The 21242-nt window shown below is 47.7% G+C and overlaps 1 protein-coding gene and 1 pseudogene across 3 annotated transcripts; one reads left to right on the forward strand and one right to left on the reverse strand.

Annotated features, from left to right (window-relative positions):
* The first annotated feature begins 1682 nt into the window (after nt 1-1682).
* On the forward strand, nt 1683-21242 carry LOC102389829 (group 10 secretory phospholipase A2). Of its 3 annotated transcripts, none has more exons than XM_044936283.2 (5): nt 1683-1833; nt 6201-6351; nt 7620-7726; nt 14078-14172; nt 21043-21242. In XM_044936283.2, the coding sequence occupies exons 1-5, from the start codon at nt 1755-1757 to the stop codon at nt 21106-21108; spliced, it is 498 nt and encodes a 165-aa protein (XP_044792218.1). In that variant the 5' UTR covers nt 1683-1754; the 3' UTR covers nt 21109-21242. The 3 variants fall into 3 exon arrangements, with proteins under 3 accessions (XP_044792218.1, XP_044792217.1, XP_044792219.1); XM_044936282.2 differs by lacking the exon at nt 14078-14172 and adding an exon at nt 20403-20503; XM_044936284.2 differs by lacking the exon at nt 14078-14172.
* Nucleotides 17566-18035, reverse strand: LOC102389507 (annotated as a pseudogene).

The following is a 21242-nucleotide window of genomic DNA, read 5'->3' on the forward strand; positions in this document are numbered from 1 at the left end:
CTCACATATTTGGTGATGGTCTTGAAACTCCAGTTATTTAACATAATTGGAAACAAATTGTTTTGCAAATATTGCAGATATTGAGGATAACCAGTTAAAGCAGTAGAGTCTGAGGTGCAAAAGTTCCAATATTGAAAGCAGATTCCTAATTTCTTAATTATAATGGACCTAGCACAGATGGTAAAGAACCTGCCTGCAATGCAGGAGACCCAGGTTTGATTCCTGAGTCCAGAAGATCCCTGGAGGAGGCAACCCACTCCAGTACTATTGCTTGGGAAGTCCCATGGACAGAGGAGCCTATTGAGCTACAGTCCATATGATAGGAAAGAGTTGGACATGACTGAGCAACTAACACTTTTAACAGTATAAATGAGTTTTCCTCCATGCATATTGATTGTGAAGCACCTTGAAAGCAGAAGTCTTTTTCCCTAAATTTATGTGGGATATTTCATTCCCCATTGCCCATGAAGACCTTCAGAAGAAAGAAAATGTTTTTTATCCCATGTTTTGTAGAGTCTGAAACGCATAATCTGTTTGGACAAGCCTTGACTGGATACCTGTTTTATGCCAGGCAGGCCAATGCTGGGTGTTCAAGAGGAGAGACTTTGGTTTTGCTTTGATAAGCTCACTCCTCAAAGCAAGGGGAGAGTGACCTCAGAGTATGGCAGGTGGATGCCCCGAGGCTCAGGTTTTCCTCGAAGGAGGCAGACAAGGGTTTGGCACCATGTAGAAATAAATGTGAACCTGGGCTCCCCAACTTCTTGGTTCTTAGCTTCTCTGAGCTTCACTTTCTTCTTGGGAAAATGAGAACATCAGGGGTCTGAAGTAAAATCGTGCACCCGACGTCCTTTCTACACTTAGCAGGTGAGAGGCGAGGTCACCTTAGTTGCCACCATTTTTCGGAGGGCTTGGGGAGGGGTTCCACCCTCAGAATCAGTCATGACTAATTGGGTAGGGCTATCACCGGGAACAAAGGGGAACAGATGTGTGCCATCTATTTTCGACACGGAGCACCTACTGTGTACCTCTTTCGGCCTCGCGAGGCCTCTTGGAGGACTTGATGCCCTCCACCCGATGAAGAGCCTGAGGACGGGAGGGAGCTGGGGTGGGGGGTTTGCTGAGACGCAGCTGCAGCCTGGCTCCCCGTTGCCACCGCTGTTCCTCGGTCTTTTTTTTTTTTTTTTTTTTTTTTTTTACCAGAAGCCACTCTGTGACCTTGAGCAAGTCTCGGCTCCCCTCCATTTCCGACTGGCGGTGGGTAGTGGATTGCAGGGACAAGGGACAAGGACAGGGAGGCCAAGCTTTAGGGACATCTAAAGTTTTTAAGACCCTTCCAGTCCCTCCCCTTCCCCTACGTCTCCTCCCGTCGGACGCCCAGGTGAGCTCCGGGAGGGGAGGGGCTCGCAGGTAATGATAACAGCAACCGAGCACCTAGGGACTCCGCGACCTGACGCGCGCTAAACGCCTTTCGTCCGTAATTCTCCCCTAAGCCCGGGCCGGATTCTCCCTGGGGCCGGGCGCCCATCCGATGACCAAGACGCAGAGGTCGCGATGGCGGGCCGGCGCCTCCCCCGGCCCCTGCGGCCCCTGCGGCCCCTGCGGCCCCTGCGGCTCCGCCCGGGCGCTCCGGAGACGGAGGCCGGGGGCGGGGTCGGGCGGAGCTGGGCGGGGCGTGGGGAGGGGGTTCGGCCCCGGCCGGGTGACTGCAGTGGCCCGCCAGACCGCTCCACACTTGCCTCCCGCCGACGGGTCCGATGGCTCCGCTGCCTTTGTGCCCGAAGGTAGGGCTGTTGCTGCTGCTGCTCCTGGGATCTGGACCCGGGCTCAGAGCAGGTGAGTGAAGGGACGAGCCCCCATCCGAGGACCCAGGGCTTCCTGGGACTCCTTCAGTCCTCCCCGGGATACCTGGAACCCTGCCTCCCCACCCATCCGCAAGAACCCCAACTCCCCAGCCCTTCCAGGGAACCCAGGAGCCCTACAGTCCCCGGTCCTCCTTTGTGCAGCCCACCTGCCCATTGCTTCCCGGCTTCCTGGAAGTCCTGTGTGTCGCCCCCTCCCCACCTCCACCTCTTCCCCCAAAGCCCCTGCCTCATTCACCCCTTCCAGGGACCCTGAAACCTTCTCCAGGGGGGTTCTGTGTCCTCCCCAAACATCCCCTCTGTCACCCTCTCCAGTGATCAGATCTCCCCATCACCTGACTTTTGATCCTGTGAACCCACCCTTCTCTGCGCCTGTCCCTGGGGTCTGCAGTGGGACCACCAGGGAGACACCAGAGCTTGGAAGGAACAGGGGAGAAGGGGCCTAACCCTACCTGGAGCCAGAGAAGGTGATGTCTCCTTCTCACCCACTCCTGGACATCACCCTTGGAGAGGTCCCCTTGGCAACCTCCCATTTACATGGATACCACAGGGAAATATGTGGTCATCACAAGCTCAGAGACACACAGGCATAGAACACCACCAGCAAAATCTGGGCACACAGGTGTTGGGCTCACGCATGGCCTCACACACATGCTGCATGCATGCTCAGTCACTTCAGTCGTGTCCGACTCTTTGTGACCCCAAGGACTGTAGCTCGCCAGGCTCTTCTGTCCATGGGATTCTCCAGGCAAGAACACTGGAGTGGGTTGCCATGCCCTCCTCAGGCTCACACACAGACACAGGCAAAGACACACGGAGGGGAACACACACACACACACACATTCAGGGATGCTGAGACAGCCCCATATGAGCACACACACAGACACACACACAGAATCACATGGGCACACACATGCACACACACACATGCACACCCTCAGGCCCATAGGAAGCCTGGGCAGCCTTGGCACTCCCAGTAGAGGCTGTTGTGGGCAGACAGAGCAAACAGCCCCCAGAGTGACCTGCCCCACCTAAGTTGGCATAGAGGGAGTGTTTGCCTTGGTTACAAACCCAGCGCTGGGCATCCACCCATGCTCGGGTTCTCCTTAAGGCTGAGCCCCGGACCCTGAGATGCCAGAGTTGGGGTCAAGTCAGGGTAGGGGGACCTCTGGGGACAGCTTTGGGGTATGGGTTTGGAACGGGGGTCTTTTCAGATGTGCTTGTTATTATTTTTTTAAGTTTTTATTTATTTGTTTTTGGTGGATTCTTAAGTCCCCAGCCAGGGAATCAAACCATGCCCCCTGCAGTGAAAGCACAGAATCGTAACCTCTGGACCACCGGGAAGTCCCCAGATGTGCTTAGACTGGAAGTGTTCCATGGGGCTTGGTGGATCCAGGGGTCAAGGGACCTTTTCTGAAAGCCCACTCATGCCAGGGGATCTGGGGCTCCTAGGGCAGAGATCTGTCCAGGCTGGAGAGTCATTGCCGTGAGCAGAGAGTAGCACAGGGTGACAAGGGCCCCTGTGGTCACGTGGCAAGGAGGCAGATTCTAGAAGGAGGTGATGAGTGAGCTAAGTGAGGATGGGGTCAGGGCATTTGTTATACAGGGTGTATGTGACAGTGTGATGGGAAGTTTAATTGGAGGAATAGGAAATGATGAGTGGGGTCCATGTGGGGTCCATGTTGAGAGAGGGCGCCAGAGGCGTGAGTGAGTAAAGTTGCTCAGTCGTGTCCGACTCTTTGTGACCTCATGGACTGTAGCCCACCAGGCTCCTCCATCTATGGAATTTTCTAGGCAAGAGTAGTGGAATGGGTTGCCATTTCCTTCTCCAGGGGATCGTCCCGACCCAGGGAGAGGGTGGGCTTCTGCAGGGCCTCTGGCTCAGTGAAGAACCTGAGCTTTATCTGGTGGGGGTTGGTAGCCTGGGGAGGTTTCAGGCAGAGATGTGGTCACCTGGGCAAGTCCTGTGAGGGTGAGGGCTGGTCATCCAGAGAGGAGGGCAAAGCTTTTAACTCTAAACTCGTTGTTACATTTTGTTTCTATTTGCTGCTGCTGCTAAGTCACTTCAGTCGTGTCCGACTCTGTGCGACCCCATCGATGGCAGCCCACCAGGCTCCCCCGTCCCTGGGATTCTCCAGGCAAGAACACTGGAGTGGGTTGCCATTTCCTTCTCCTTGTTTCTATTTAGTTTATCTCTAATCCCCTAGATTGGAGAAGTCAATGGCACCCCACTCCAGTACTCTTGCCTGGAAAATCCCATGGATGGAGGAGCCTGGTGGGCTGCAGTCCATGGGGTCACTAAGAGTCGGACATGACTGAGCGACTTTACTTTGACTTTTCACTTTCATGCATTGGAGAAGGAAATGGCAACCCACTCCAGTGTTCTTGCCTGGAGAATCCCAGGGACGGGTAAGCCTGGTGGGCTGCTGTATATGGGATCGCACAGAGTTGGACACGACTGAAACGACTTAGCAGCAGCAGCAGCAGCAGCAATCCCCTAGATGAATATGCTCCTTTTCCACTGAGAAATAAGAAAATTGAGGGGACTCCCTGGCTTCCCAGTGATAAGAAAGACTCTGAGTTTCCACTGCAGTGGGTCTGGTTCAATCCCTGATCAGTGAACTAAGATCCCACATGCTGTGCCTTGCGGCCAAACAAAACCAAAAAAAAAAAAAAAAAAAACCAACCCAACAAAAAAAATTGAATTTGAATTTTGACCTGGATTCTTCAAAGAAAAGTCAGCATGATAAAATCTCGTTCTAGATTTTACAAATGTGAAAGGGAATCCACAAATCTCTGGATTCTCAGTCCTGGAGCCATGGGTGGAGAGTGAGCTCCCAGGAGTCAGGCCGACATGGGAACAAGTTTCTGTTCAGCAATTCACCTGCCCTGGGACCTAGGATGGGTCCTTTTGCCTCTCCTAGCCTCAATCTCTCCATCTTTGAATGGGAAACTAGCAGTCCACAAGACAAAGAGATTGACAACAGATGTCGCCTGTAGATTGGGGAACACGGTGCCTGGTGCCAGGTGAAGTTCAAGTGATAGCTTCTCCACGCTGTGGCTGATTGTGTGTGTGTGTTTTCTACTTGTTGACTGTGAGCAGCATGTGAGATCTTAGTTCCCTGACCAGTGATCGAACCCCTCCCCCTGCGCTGGAAGCACAGTGTCTTAACCACTAGACCTCCTGGGAAGTCACTGATTGTGGTTTTTGACCAAACACCAGAGTGAACTCTTGGACCTCACCAGAAGGAGGAGTGGCTCTGGGATTCTCTGATGCCCAGTTGCAGTGGGTTTGACCACCCCTGACCGCAAGCAATGGACTCCTTGATGCCCCTTACCTCTGTCACCCCAGGCCTCCCTCTCCTGCTGCTATTGGGTGAGGAGGAACCACTGGATTGGGAGTCAGAAGCGCCCCCCCCACCCCATCCTGTGACTGTAGGAGTCGTGCTTCCCATCTGAGCTTCCTCTTTCTCCCATGTGAGATGCAGGGGTTCCGGTCGCACCAACTGTGTTCTGCTATGGTCCACAGCAACATGAGGATCCAGAGAAATGGCTGGGATGGGGTCACAGGGCCTCCCTGTGTGGCAGGAATCTGTGCCCTGGCAGTGAAAATAAGAGGTGATGCAAAGAATCTGGAAGGCAGTGGTGAGGGGGTGGGGGAGGTCCCTGTAGAAGATGGCAGAGACCCTGTTTGGTTCATCTCTGATGTCCAGTGCCCAGGACAGGCAACTAGACAGACATTAGACGTACAACCCACAATCCGACTATGTCTGAAGTTGACATTGGCAAAAGATCGAGAATGAGGGCATTCTAGGAAAAGGGACCAGCCAGTGCAAGGGCCTAGAGGTATGATTTTTTTTCAGATGCCGTGGCTCTGTGACCTGTTTTCTCCTTCACGGCTGCCTTGAAGATATTGATAATGATAGTTAGAGCTCATTGTGTGCTGGTAATTTATATGCATGATCTCATTCCATTCTGGGGAGAGATGTCCCCTTATTCCCCTGTTTTAAGATGAGGAAACCAAGGCACAGAGAGGTTGAATGGTCCAAGGTCACACAGCTAGGAAGAAGGAGAGCAGGATTCAGCCCGGAGATAGTCATCCAGAGGATGAGGTGGTTGGATAGCATCATCGACTCAATGGACATGAGTTTGAACAAGCTCCGGGAGACTGAAGGAAAGGGAAGCCTGGTGTGCTGCAGTCCACGTGGTCGAAAAGAGTCGGACACAACTGAGCGACTGAACAACAAATCATCCAGACACTTTTCAGGCTAGTGCCTGTCCCCAGGCCAGGCCAGCCCCCACCTGCAGCCTCTAACTTTTGTCCCCCTCCCCCACGCCCAGCTCCCCAGAGGTCACATGTGCACCGACGTGGGCTCATAGGACTGGCCGGGACTATTGACTGTGTTGGCCCTCGCCCTGCCTTGGTCTACGTGAAATACGGCTGCTTTTGTGGTCTGGGGGGCCATGGCCAGCCCCAGGATGCTATAGACTGGTGAGTGCATGCTGGGGGCATAAGGTCCCCACCCCCTGGGGTGGTTAAGGCTTATGAGGAAATACCCAAAACTGAGGTTGGGGTTTAGATACGAAGCCCCCAGAAAATGGTGCTCCTTGCAGGCAAAGGGTCTCCTGGGCAACATGCCCATGAGGCCAGACCTTGGTGCCAGCTGGCCCCCAGTCTGGCAGGGTGATTACTTTAGCTGAAAAAAAAAATCATACATCACTGATCAGACTTATTATGCACCAGAACTGTCCTGAGAGCCCCTTTGAGTTCTCACAACAACCCCATTTCAGAGATAAGGAAACTGAGGCCCAGAGAGATCAACTTGTCTAGAGCCACATACAGAGTGAGGGGTGGGGGCTGGGATTCGAGCCCAGGCGGCCTGGCTGGATTCATGCCCCTGATCACTGCCTTCTGCTGCTGGCTGAGAAGGGCCCGTTCTGTGCCAGGCTGTGGGCTTAGACCTTGCCACGGGCTCCTCTCATTTGTCACCACAGCCATGGCCATCCGATGGTGATCCCTATTTTACAGACCGGGTCCCACAGCCACTCATCCATTTCCAGAGTGGTCAGGGGGCAAAACGTTGATTGTCTCTTCCGGGTCTTGGAGGATATAGTTGTCACTGACAGGTCTCTATCCAGCCTCGTACCTCCAAGGCTCCTGCCACAGGCCCTGCCCTTCCTCCCACACTCTGGTTGTCTGGTTCCTGCACATCTTTCCAGATGTAGCCCCTCCAGGCATCACCCCCTCTTGGAAGTCTTCTCTGAAGCCTAGCTGGACCTGGCATCCCCTCTGGCTCCCAGAATCCCATCACTTGCATCCTAGGGTTTCTCGCCCATGCCCACTGCATCTGAAGACTTGTCTGCCTCCCCCCATCCTGGGGTTGGGGGCTGGTGCTTGGGCTGAGACCTCAAGCAGGAAGAGTGGGCAGGAAGTTTTCCCAGGCAGAGGCAGACTGGGGGCAAAGTCAGGAGGCAGGGAAGGTATGGCTGGAAGGGACCAGCGTGGCTGGAGCTCAGAGGCTCAGAGACTGAGGCAGGCAAGGGCCAGACTTGAGCATGGAGGAGAGATAGAGGTAGGGCAAGACACACTGGGGTCGGTGGAATTAATTCCCAGGACAGGGATTCTCAGGAACAAAGCCTGGACCAGAAGATGCTCTCCCCTGTGGGTCTTCATTCTCCTGAAGTTAATGCACAGGAGGATGGCCAAGGGACCATCCTTGCCCTCGCTCACCCCTTGGTCTGTCCATCTGCTATCCACAGGTGCTGTCATGCGCACGACTGCTGCTATACACATGCCGAGAACTCCGGCTGCAATCCCAAGTTGCAGCCCTACTCCTGGAATTGTGTCAATCAGAGTGTCAAGTGTGGTGAGTTCCCAACATAACACCCAGCAGCAGCCATTGGCTGGAACATAGAGGGGCTTCCCGCTGTAGGTAGGGCCATTCTCTCATCTGCCCCAGTCTCCACCATGCCCTATTGTCTCTCCGACATTGTGGCCAAGGGTCAATTACCATAGTTCATTTCTCCTGTGCTGTTGATTTTGTTAAGGAAAAGGAATTCTTCTGTCAAACCTAGGAAAACAGAAGGTAGGTCCAAAGGCTGAATGATTTGAGAAAAATGAGAGTGGGGAGCGAGCCCATTTATTTATCAGAATGAAGAGTATGCTTGTGTCTAATGGATCCCCTTTGTGTTAGGACTGCCGGCCCAGGGGATGTCTGAGTTTGCAGATCCTGGCCTGTGGTTGACAGCTTGGTCTGTGATTCAGATTCTGTGACGTCACCAAGCCCTGATCTCCTGGGGCCTCAGTTTCCTCACTGGTAAACTCTGGGGTAGAAATCAAGCTGGCCTGTGGTGAGGATGAAGTGAGAGTGTCATGGCATTTCATGCCTAATAGATGTCCTTAATGGTCTGTTCAAGAAATGACCCAACACAGAACCTCCAATGAGCAAGACCAGGCACAATTTTATGGAGCCCAGGATTTAGGAAAGGACATGAACACAGTTCTGAGTAACCCTGAACGCCCTCAAGAGAAAGTGATTTCTCTTTCAATTTTCTTTTAATCCTTCTAATTTTGTGAAGTTAGAGTCAGTTTTAATTTAGCTAAAACATCTGTGGGACCCTCCCTGAACCTTTTGAACAGAGAGAGGAGATTTCTGGCTTATAACGTTATTCAAAAACAGTTCTATTCTTAAATTTAATTCTGGCTTTAAAAAAATCCTTCATATCTATCCATCTGTCATCTATCTGTCTGTTACTTCTCTTTAACCACAAGCAGCATGTATTTAATGAGGATAATTGTAACATAACTTGATACCACTGTACATTTTACATGACTAGCTACCTGTAAAGCTGAAAGAAAAATAAACCTGTGGTTAAAAATGTTTTGTCCCTCAGGGCAATCTTACTGGTTTTCAAAACGAACCAGTAAGAAAAGGAATGAGGTATTTGTTTTTAGGATTATCTTCTGATGGATGGTGTTTTCCATTTACAGTTTCTGTTCACATAAATTTAAAAAGCCGGATCAAGGGAAGAAACAGGATGTGAATAATTGTACAGGCACGATGTAGATAAGGCTGGGATTTGGGCAGTGAGACTCCAAGTTATCTGAGGAGCTAGAAATGAAACACGCAGACAACGGACTCCATAACTATTTTTTTCTTTTTACTTTTAACTGAGCATAACTTAAAATTAGCCATTTTAAAGTGTACCTTTCAGTGATATGTAATGCATTCACGACGTCCTCCAACCATAACCTTGGTTTCCAAAACATCTTCTTTTTAATTTATTTTTGGATGCGCGGGGTCTTCTCTGACATGTGCGCTTTCTCTAGTTACGGCAAGTGGGGGCTACTCTCCAGCTGTGCACAGGCTTCTCCTTGCGGTGGGTTTTCTGGTTGTGAAGCAGGGCTCTAGGCCGTATGGGCTCAGTAGTTGTTTGACTCGGGCTTTGTGGCTCCATGACATGTGGCATCTTCCTGGACCAGTAATGTGTCCCCTGCAATTGGCAGGCAGATTGTTAACCATTGGACCACCAGGGGTTCCCAGAACATTTTCATCAACATTCCCCCCAAAATCATGTACCTGTCAAGTGCTCAGCTTCTATTCCTCCTCCTTCCAGCATCTGGCAACCACCAATTTGCTTTCAATCTCTATGGATTTACCTATTCTAGGTATTTCCTATAAATGATGTCATACAATAAGCCTTTTGTGTCTGACTTCTTTCACTTAGCCTCATGTTTTCAAGGTTCATTCATGTTGTAGCATGTATCTGAACTTCATTCCTTTTTATGACTGAATAATATTCCATTGTAGGTATATACTACATTTTGTTTATCCCTTCATTCATTGTAGGACATTGTATTGTTTCTGAAACCGTTTACCTCTGATTGGGACTTGAACCCACATGCTTGGACTTGAACCCACATGAAGTGAAGTGAAGTGAAAGTTTCTCAGTTGTGTCCAACTCTTTGCGACCCCATGGACAGTCCATGGAATTCTCCAGGCCAGAATACTGGAGTGGGTAGCCTTTCCCTTCTCCAAGGGATCTTCCCAACCCAGGAATCGAACCCAGGTCTCCCGCACTGCAGGCAGATTCTTTACCAGCTGAACCACAAGGGAAGCCCAAGAATACTGGAGTGGGTGGCCTTATGCCTTCTCCAGGGGATCTTCCCGACCCAGGAATCAAACCAGGGTCTCCTGCCATGCAGGCAGATTCTTCACCAACTGAGCTCACATGGCTGGGACTCAAACCCAGCCAAAACCCATGGTACCTGGTTTCAGGACCTAATGAAGCTCAGGCTCTTGATGTCTCATTGCAGAAAGAACTCAGTGAGAGACAAAGTGATAGGTGGGAAGTGGATTTATTCAGATTCAGAGAGAAGCACACTCCACAGAGTGTGCGCCATCACAGAGGGTGAGTGTGGCCGTGAAATGTGGTGTGGTTGGTTTTTATAGGCTGGGTAATTTCACATGCTAATGAGTGGGAGGATTATTCCAACTATTTTTGGGAAGAGGTGGAGAGTTCCAGGATTTGGTCCACTGTCCACTCCTTGGTCTTTTGACAGTGCCTTGGAACTCTGATGGCACCTCTGGGTGTCATGTGTCATGACACTTGCTGATTGAGGATCAAGGTCTAGTGTTGTCTGCCATCTTGGTCCCATTTGATTCTAATCGGTTTATGTTGTGTCCTTGGGTTATGTCATTCTTTCACAAGTTGTGCCCTGCCCCTTTTCTTCCTGTTACATTCCCACCTTTTAACTACTGGGAATAGTGCTGCTGTGAACATTTGTGAACAAATATTTGTTTGAATACATGTCTTCATTTCTTTGTGGGCATATACAAAGGAGTGGAATTGTTGCATCATCTGGTAATCCCATTTTACTTTTTGAGGAACCCTTCCCTGGTGGCTCAGATGGTAAAGAATCTGCCTGCAATGCAGGAGATCTGGGTTTGATCCTTTGGTCAGGAGGATTCACTGGAGAAGAGAATGGCTATCCACTCCAATATTCTTGCCTGGAGAATTCCATGGACAGAGGAGCCTGGTGGGCTATCGTCCATAGGGTCACAAAGATTCAGACATGAGTCAGTGACTAACACTTCCACACCAATTTTTGCTATAGGAGCTGCACTGTTTTACATTCTTATCAATGTATAGGGTATTTCTCCACAGCCTTGCCAACATTTGCTATTTTTATTTATTATTTAGTGGAGATAATTAGTGTATCTCATTGTGATTTTGACTTGCCTTTTTCTCATGAGTAATGATGTTGAACATCTTTTCATGTGCTGGTTGGTCATTTTTCCATCCTCTTTGGAAAAATGTCTATTCAAGTCTTCTGCTCATTGAGTAGCTTGTCCTATTGTTGAATTGTGAGAGTGTCTTATTCTGGATACTGGACTCTATCATGTATGTGATTTGCAAAAGATTTCCTATCATTCTGTTGCCTTTTTATTTTCTTGATAATGTCTTTGGTATACAAAAGTTTTAATTTTGATAAAGCCTGACATATCAATTTTGTCTTTTTTATTTTGGGGCTGCACTGGTCTCCGTTATGGCAAGTGGGCTTCTCCAGTTGTGGTGCGTGGGCTCCGGAATGCCCAGGCTCAGTAGTTGTGGTGTTAGGGCCCCAGAGCGCGTGGTCTCTTTAGTTGGGGTGTGCAGGCTCAGTTGCTCTGCAGCATGTAGGATCTTAGTTCTCCAGTCAGGGATCACACTCACCTCCCTGCTTTGGAAGGCAGATTCTTAACCACACACAACTAGGGAAGTCCCAATTTTGTCTTTTGTTGATTGCGTTTCTGGTATCCTATCTAAGAATCTGTCACCAGATCCAAGGTCATGAAAATTTACCCCTATATTCTTCAAACAGTTTTATAGTTTGAACTCTTTTATTTTTAACATTTTATTGAAGTATTATTGATTTACAATGTTGTGTTAATTTCTGCTGAACAGTGAAGTGACTCAGTTATATATTCTTTTTCACTGAACTCTTAACTTTAGGTCATTGATCTACTTTGAGTTGGTTTTTGTCAATGGTGGGTGGTAGGAGTCCACGTTTATTCTTTGGCATATGGATATTCAGTTGTTCCAGCACCATTTGTTGAAGAGACTCTTTTGTCCCCGTTAAATTGTCTTGGTACTTTTGTTGAAAATCACTTGGCCCTTAGATTGGTGTCATCTCTGAGCCTGTTTTCCTACCTGGAAGATGGATGTTGCAAAGATGAAAAAAAAAGAGTTTATAATGTGATATCCAGATTGGATGGAGGTTGCTACTTTCTCCCCTCCTCTCTCCTCCATCCCTCACCCTTATCTGAACTTCTCTCTGATCCCCACTGCCTCCACCTCAGAGAACTGAATGTCTGGTGTGATTTTTCACTGAAACCCCAGCTTCTGCAGACTTGGTCTGCTCTAGAGGCAAGGAGGCTATACTAAGGGTTACATAGAAGGATATTGTTAGATATGCACAGATTCCTAGCCATGTCTTCTTAGTCTACATTAAGAGTTGACACAGAGCAAAGCTGAATTAATATGGAGACATTAATACGGAGTCCTTAATTCAGTCAATCAAGGACTGAAAATGTCCCAGACATCATCTCATCCAACCATCTCACTTAGAGCTTCAGGGAAATGAAGCCCAGGGAAAGAAGTGACTTGCTTAACCTGGTGATGATAAGCCCACTTCTGGGCATATTCTCTGTCCCCACACTGCCCCCTTCCATTGTGAGTGGAGAGGAGAAGTGGACCTTGAGTGGAAAATATGTTAAAGACCTTTCTCTTCTCCCTTCAACCTGCATGTTCTGCTGCCCCTAACCATGTGAAAGGGCTTCCCAGGTGGCACAAATCGTAAAGAACCTGCCTGCCGATGCAGGAGATGCAAGAGACGTGGGATCGGTCCCTCGGTGGGGAAGATCCCCTGGAGAAGGGAATGGCAACCCACTCCAGTATTCTTGCCTGGAGAATCCCGTGGACAGAGGAGCCTGGTGGGCTACAGTCCATGGAGTCACAAAGAGTCGGATACAACTGAGCGTGTGCACGCGTGTGCACACACACACACACACACACAACCATCTAAAAATGATATTTGTGAAATACTTATTAGTGTGTCAGCTACTGGGGCTGTGCCTATTTACAGAACTGCTTTCCCTGAACCGAATGAAGAGAACCAAAATATCTATTATGCATTTTTTTGGCTAAAAATATTCTCTTATTCTGTTTGGAGATATTCTGAACTTAGCTGTTTGCTTAATTACAGGTGTGGCCCATTTTCCATTTATGGGCTTGACAAATATATTTTTTTTTAAATGTTAAGCATATAATAATATTTACCAGCAGGCCTTTATTTTAAACTTAACCCTTGGGAGCTAGGTTTCCTTTTCAGTTTTTTATTATTCTTGAATAACATGAATCTGTTGGGCTTCTGAGGCCATAGAATAGTGAGACCAAGCCTTGTTTTTCAAAGGATTTTCTTGCTCAGGGAGAAGTGGGGAGCATAGCGGAGGGACAGACACTGGGTCAGGAGATGCTGGGCTGGAATCCTGGTATACTCTTTCCCAGATCTGTGGCCTTGGACAAGTTACTGAATCCCTCAAGCCTCACTTTCCTTTTCTTTAAATGGGAATAATAAAACTCTGGTGCTGGGTTTGTACAAGAATTGGAAATGATGTATGTTTTTTCTATATTCTCCCAACAACCATTATTGAGAATCTATTCTGTGTCAGGCTCCCTGATGGGCAAAACAGAGGAGCAAGGCTCTGTGGTCGAAAAAGAGAGCAGGAAATAGTGTCCATGCCAATTGCTTTTATAAGCGCTTGTTGGAAAAGAAATCAGTGAGGTACTATGCGTGAAAATGAAAAATGAAAGTGTCAGTTGCTCAGTCATGTCCGACTCTGCGACCTCATGGACTACAGCCTGCCAGGCTCCTCTGTCCATGGAACTCTCCAGATAAGAATACTGGAATGGGTAGCCATTCCCTTCTCCAGGGGATCTTCCACTCTGGTTGCTGCAAGGAATATAGCTGGAGGGAACAAGGGTGGCAAATAGGTCCCCCTGTGAGGCTGTTGCAGGGATCTGGGTGAGAAGTGCCTTGGACAGATGACATCAGTGGAGGTAGTGGAAGGTGGAGCCGGGGGACTCCCATGGACAGGGGAGGGAAGCGGAAATGGCTGGAGTGTTTGTGCCCGTCCCCCTGTCCTTAGACAGCTGTCCTTTGGCCAACTCTGCAGGAACAGTGCAACCTTGGAGTTTCAGTGGCTCTTCCTCAGAAGTCCCTAGCCCACCAGGTCATGTTCCAAGGGTGTGGCCCGTGGAAATTTTACTGGTAAGAGTGCTGGCTCTGGTACCAGCTGGTTCATTTACCAATTTTTACGTATTAGTTTTATCTATCTGTCCATCTGTCCATCCATCTGTCTGTCCATCCATGCACATGCCTTTTCTGATTCAAACCTAATCCATGTTTGTTGTGGAAAATCAAAACATCCCAGAATCATTGTAATGTAGGAAGTTAGGCTCCATCCACCAGTGTTAACTAGCTTCTGTTGCTTGGCATGTTGTTTTCCTCCATATTTATGCATGTGTAAACAGACAAACAGGAACAAATATCAGGACTTCCCTGGTGGTCCAGTGGTTAAGAATCTGCCTGCCAATGCAGAGGATGCAGGTTCGATCCCTGGTCCGGGAAGATCCAATATGCCCTGGAGCAGCTAAACCCGGGTGCCACAACTATGGAGCCTGTGCTCTAGAGCCCGAGAGTTGCCACAGAAGGCACCGCACTGAGAAGCCTGCACTGCAACTCGAGAGTAGCCCTGCTTGTCACAACCAAAATCCACTCACAGCAACGAAGACCCAGCACAGCCCAAAATACATAAAATAAATAATTTAAAAAAAAAGAACAAAAATCGGATCACATGATATACATCATGTTTTTTTTTTTTCACTTAATATTGTGTCTTGGACATCTTGGAACATCTAGGTTGGCCTCATTCTTAAATATATATTTATTTTATTTATTTATTTTTGGCTGTGGTGGATCTTTGTTACTGCATGGGCTTTCTCTAGTTGCGGTGTGGAGGCTTCTCACTGCCGTGCCTTCTTTTATTGCGGACCATGGGCTCTAGGGTGCGTGGGCTCAGTAGCGGTCGCTCTTGGGCTCTAGAGCTCAGGCTCAATAGTTGTGGCTCATGGGCTTAGTTGCTGCGTGGCTTGTGGGATCTTCTCAGACCGGGGATCAAACCCGTGTTTCCTGCATTGGCAGATGGAGTCTTTACCACTGAGCCACCAGAGAAGCCCCAGCCTCATTCTTTTAAAGTCTGACAATCACCTGTGGCAGAGTGTCTCCATCTTGACACTATGGACATTTGAGGCTGGATCTCTGGTGTGGGAGCCATCCTGGGCATTGCAGATGTTTAGTAACATCCCTGGTCTCTACCAACCAGATGCCAGTAGCAAACCCCCTACCCTCTGCATGGAACAGCCAAAGATGTCTCTAGACACTACCACAAGCCCCGTGGGGGACACAATGGCCCACAGCTGAGAATGGCCAGTCTGTGGCACCAATGTACTTCATTTTGCAGAGACTGTGGTTGTTTATCAGGCTTTGTGCACCTGTGAGAGGCTTTTGCAACATGGAGTCTTAGAATTGTAGGGTCAGATGGTGTATTTGAGGCACCCTTAGAATAATGGACTTCCCTTGTAGCTCAGTTGGTAAAGAATCTGCCTGCAGTGCAGGAGACCCAGGTTCAATCCCTGGGTTGGGAAGATCTCCTAGAGAAGGAAATGGCAACCCACTCCAGTATCCTTGCCTGGAAAATCTCATGGACACAGGAGCCTGGTGGGCTGCAGTCCATGGGGTCTCAAACAGTTGGGCATGACTGAGCGACTAGCTTACTTACTTACTAGAATTTATATGTAGAAAGGGCTGGCAGGCAGCCTGAAAGGGAGATTGGAGGACTTGTCCTGGAGGAGTATTTACTCTGCAAGGGCATTTAAACAATGTAAATTGTATTTATTGTAGAAGCTGGGGAGGTGCTAACGGGAGGCCTGGTGAAGATTAGGGAGGAGGAGGGCCATCAAAGACCCCACAAGCCACCTCCTTTCATCACTGAGTGGTATAGGTATTTTAAGTCTAATAAGTAATGTAAACTAAATTCAAAATAGCGGCCGCTCACATTTGGTTAATTGAGATCACTTTTCCACAATGAAAGCACTGTATGGCTCAAAGTAGAAAAGTTTCAAATTATAACTTTTCCCACAAAAGTTTTGTGGGAAATAAAACTCCTATTGACACTACCCAGACCTCCATTTGATAAATTTTCTGGTGCTGTTCTTGTTTTGTCTTTTTTTGAGTGCATAATACATAAAAAATATAGCAGTGTGTTTTGTACCCCCTAAGTTTTCTTAAATGTAAGTTGCTTCCCATGTTATTAATGGCAAAAACCATCACAATATTGTAATTATTCTCCAATTAAAATACATTGAGTAATTAAAAAAAGCTCTATTAAAAGAATAGATTGTTGTTGTTCAGTCACCAAGTCGTGTCTGACTCTCTGCGACCCCACTGAATTGCAGCACGCCAGGGTTCCCGTCCTTCACTATCTCCTGGAGTTTCCTCAAACTCATGTTCATTGAGTCAGTAATGCCATCCAACCATCTCATCCTCTGTCGTCCGCTTCTCCTCCCGCCTTCAAGGGTTCGACTCCTTGTCAGAAAACTAGATTCTACATGTCGCAATTAAGACCAGGTGCAGACAGATTCATTGATTGATTTAAAAATCCTGTCTTAAAACTTGAATTTGTAAGGGCAGATGAGTCCCCTGAGTTGACACCCTATTCCCTTCTGGCAGACAAGCCAGGAGGCCTGGGATCAGGCAGAGCTGAACTGGGGATCAGTCCCTATCCCCCTTCTCTGGATTTTTCTTCTGTAAGGTTGGGGTACTGATGCCGAAAGCTCAGCTTCTCTGTACACCGGTGCTGAATCAAATCTTGGAGGCAGAATTTTGGGCAAAGTAGAAAAGGATAGGTTTTTTGCTTTGTCAGGCAAAGTGGGGGACAGAGCAGGCTTATGCCCTCAAAACCCACTTAGGAAGATAGTGAGAAGTTTTATAGTAATTGTCCAAAGAGGGAGTGATCAGCTCGAGGACGTTCTTCTGGTGGGTTGGTGGTGAGGTAAATAGTTGTCAACATCATCAACCTTCAAGTCCAACTAGCCTGAGGCCTATGCACTTATGGGCAGCATACTTCTGATAACTTCTCCCACCTGGAAGCCTTTCAGTATCTGCAAAATATCCCAAAGACATTCTTGTGTGGATCTGTTGGTAGGAAAACAGGACCTTGCCCCAAGGCTGCTCTTGACTTTCTCCCTGGTCTCCCATCCTTTCCCTTCCCTAGATAACAACTGCTTGACTCTGCCTCCAAGTACTGCATTTCGGACTCTTTTGTTGACCATGATGGCTACTCCATTTCTTCTAAGGGATTCCTGCCCGCAGTAGTAGATATAATGGTCATCTGAGTTAAATTCACCCGTTCCAGTCCATTTTAGTTTGCTGATTCCTAGAATGTCAACTGTGAAGAAAGCTAAGCACTGAAGAATTGATGCTTTTGAACTGTGGTGTTGGAGAAGACTCTTGAGAGTCCCTTGGACTGCAAGGAGATCCAACCAGTCCATCCTAAAGGAGATCAGTCCTGGGTGTTCTTTGTTGTTTTGTTTTTTTTTTTAAAAAACAAGCTCTGGCCAGTTTTATTAAAGAAAAATTGTACATGATTTACTTTTCACCAGTCTGTTCTGGCATGCTTCTAATAATATCAGAATCACCTGGATCAATGATAGCCAGTGTGCATACTCTGTAGTGTTTTCCACATGCTGTGCCCAATTCAATATTATTGCCACTGTAGTGATGGACACCAGTTTTGGCCAATATGGCGTAATACTCTGTTTCAGATTTCCTCAAGGCTGAGCAGTTGTTGGCTAGGATGACCAGTTTCGCTTTGCCTTGTCAGATCATTTTGAGAGTCTGTTTGTACCCCAGCACGTACTTTCCACTTTTCATAACCAGCTGGAGCCTAGAGTTGATCGACTCCAGTGACTTTTTCGTCTTCTTTGCGGCCACCATCTTCCTGCCTTAGATGCGGGATGCCCCCAACCAAGAGCAGCCACCAAGATGGCCGGGGAGCGAGAAAGCCCTGGGTGTTCTTTGGAAGGAATGATGCTAAAGCTGCAACTCCAGTACTTTGGCCACCTCATGCGAAGAGTTGACTCATTGGAAAAGACTCTGATGCTGGGAGGGATTGGGGGCAGGAGGAGAAGGGGACGACAGAGGATGAGATGGCTAGATGGCATCACTGACTCGATGGATGTGAGTCTGAGTGAACTCCGGGAGTTGGTGATGGACAGGGAGACCTGGCGTGCTGCGATTCATGGGGTCACAAAGAGTTGGACACGACTGAGCGGCTGAACTGAACTGAACTGAACTGACTCTGCCTATTGGAATTCAGGGAAGGAGTTGGAGGAACTCATGGAGAACTCATGGAGGCTGAAGGAGGGCTGTTTCCTATAGTCAAAGAAGTGAGGGGCACAAAGGCCTTGTGCCCAGGAGCCCCAGAGGGCTCTGCACGCCTCCAGTGCAGTGGCCCTGCCCTGAGAGGACTGGGTGAGATGGGGACCAGAGAGCCAGCCCTTCACGTAACTGCACAGTTAACTCAGGCTTCCATCATCTCGACTTTTTCAAGGCAATTTTTTGTTCTGTTTTTTAAAATTTCGTTTTGTATTTTTGGCCTTGCAGCATGGCTTGGGATATTAGTGTCCTGACCAGGGATCCCGTCTATGCCCACGGCAGTGAAAGTTTGGAGTCCTAACCCCTGGACCGCCAGCGAATCCCCAAGGCAGAGTGTTTAAACACAGCCTCTTGGAGTTGGAGGTGTTTGTGTTTTGCCTTCTCTCTCAATAGTTTCCCAGAGTGTGAGAAGCTTAATAAATGAATTTAAGTGAGAAGGATTTTCCCTTTCAGTCCTTTGTTAATTTTTCCAGTTAGGCAAGGAGGAAGTATCGACTGCATGATGGTCTGACTGCTAGAGAGGGTAAACCTCTCTTACACTTGCTAATCTTCCTTTTTTAAAACTAAGACACTCCATTCTGGGGGCTCATAGCCTTCAGGTACGTAACAGCATTTAACTAGACTTTGATATTAGAACTTTATCTTCACTGGCTTTTATTCTTAGTCAGTTTTATATATTTGTGGTATAAGATTTTGGTTTTCCATTTATGTCAGTGATGATTTATTTAATGCAATTTAATACTATTTAATATAATTAAATCATAATTTATTTAATAATTGACTATTAAAAATAAAGGGGATTTAAAGATATCCCTGGTGGCTCAGTGGTAAAGAATCTGCCTGCAATGCAAGAGACATGAATATGGTTACCTTGGGTTGGGAAGATCCCCTGGAGAAGGAAATGGCAACTCACTCCAGTATTCTTACATGGAAAATCTCATGGATAGAGGAGCCTGGTGGGCTACAGTCCATGGGGTCACAAAAGGGTCAGACAAGACTGAGAGATTGAGCACACATAAAGCTATCATCTTGAAGGTGCCATGGGCCTGGGTTTGGAAAACCCTGTGTGCGGTCATGCTGATAAACACCTTTAATCAACTCATTACAGGGTCAGAGGGTCTCAGGCCCCCTGCCTCCTGCTTGACATCCCCCAACCCTGCCCCTGTTCATCACGCCAGGTGCTGCCAAGCTCTGACTGTTGCCCTGAGACAGAAGCTGAATTTTCTGACTCTCATGCTTCATCTTGCTAGGATCTCTAAGGAACCTGTGCATTTTAAGAGGAGATCTTTAAGATTAGCTGGCAGTTTAAGGTCAGCTACAGCTCATAAGCACCTGCTGTATGCCCTACATTTTACTGACTTCATCTCTTTTCATTCTCCCAACAGCCCTTAGAAGTAGGTACTTTTAGTATCCTCATGTGGATCCTGTGGAAGCAGCCTGGGAAGGATGAAGTGATGTGTCCAAAGGAACTATATGCATGGCTGAGCTGCCTACCTCCAAGCTCATGCTTTACTGTGCCTGTGGAAGAAATTTGGAAGGATTTAATAGTGGGTGTCCCCTGCCCTCCCCCCACACTGCTCACCTCCACCGCCTTCTGTGAATAATTAAAAACTCACAAAGGCAGGTGACGTATCCAGAGCTGTTATATCTTCTAGATTAATAGATACAACTTGAAGATCACAAAATCTTTCGAACCCAAAGGAATGATTCTGTAGCAGCAAAATTCCCAAGGTAGAGGGAGATTTATCTTTGGATGGCAGCCTTTGCATCTTTGTATAAAGTAGGCCCAAGATGGAAGGGAGAGATGGAATATACAATTGTTACCTAAAACAAGCTGTTTTTTTATATGGTTATCATGTCATCTGCATATAATGACAATTTTACCTCTTCTCTTCCAATTTGGATACCCTTTATTTCTTTTTCTTATCTGATTGCTATGGCTAGGACTTCTACTACTATGCTGAATAGGAATGGCGAGAATGGGCATCCTTGTCTTGTTCCAGATTTCAGTGGGAAGTCGTTCAGCTTTTCACCACTATTATGTTGGCTATGGGAACAAGCTGTTTTCTTGAAGGAGCATCTGAAAGAGACTTGGAGAGAAAAGGTAGGGAAGTGCAGGTGGAACCAACATTGTTGGTGTGCATGCCTAGGGCCAAACCCCTGCCTGGCACTTTATATATGCTTTCTTACCCAGGCTTCATAATAAACCTGCAAAGTGGATAGTGCCCCTTTTTAAATGAGGACTTCGCTCAGAAAGTTCACAGTAAGATCACACAGAGCAGGGCTCCAAAAAAAAAAAAAGCCTGGATTCCCAGGCACCTACTGCTTGTCTAACTGGATCCTCAAATGCAATAGTGTAATACTGATACAGAAGAGAAGTTTTATAAAAGGGCGTATGGACTTTGGACTTTTCCTCTGAAAATATTACCCTGGTGACTTCAACTTTGTTTTCTGTAAAATGAACTGAATATCACTTTCCTTGGGAGTTGTCATGATGAGGGAGATCACTGCGGTGAACTGTCAAAGTGTTACCCGGATGCAGTTTATGACCTTTCCTGTTTCCTGCTTTACTAGCTTCCCTTGTGTTTATCTTCAGGTCTCTGCAAATCCCTGTTCTAACCTCAGTTTCTCCACTTCTTCCAGAACCAACGGAGGACAAATGCCAAGAACTCATATGCAAGTGTGACCAGGAGTTTGCTCACTGCTTAGCCCGGGCAGAGTACAACATTAAGTACCTCTTCTATCCCCATTTCTTGTGTGGGAACTACTCACCCGAGTGTGACTGACTAGCCTGACTTGAAACGTTTTTGCACAAGGGAATAAAACTCCTTTTTGCTCATCAA

The sequence above is a fragment of the Bubalus bubalis genome, chromosome 24, assembly GCF_019923935.1.
Source record: "Bubalus bubalis isolate 160015118507 breed Murrah chromosome 24, NDDB_SH_1, whole genome shotgun sequence".
Classification (NCBI taxonomy): Eukaryota; Metazoa; Chordata; class Mammalia; order Artiodactyla; family Bovidae; genus Bubalus; species Bubalus bubalis.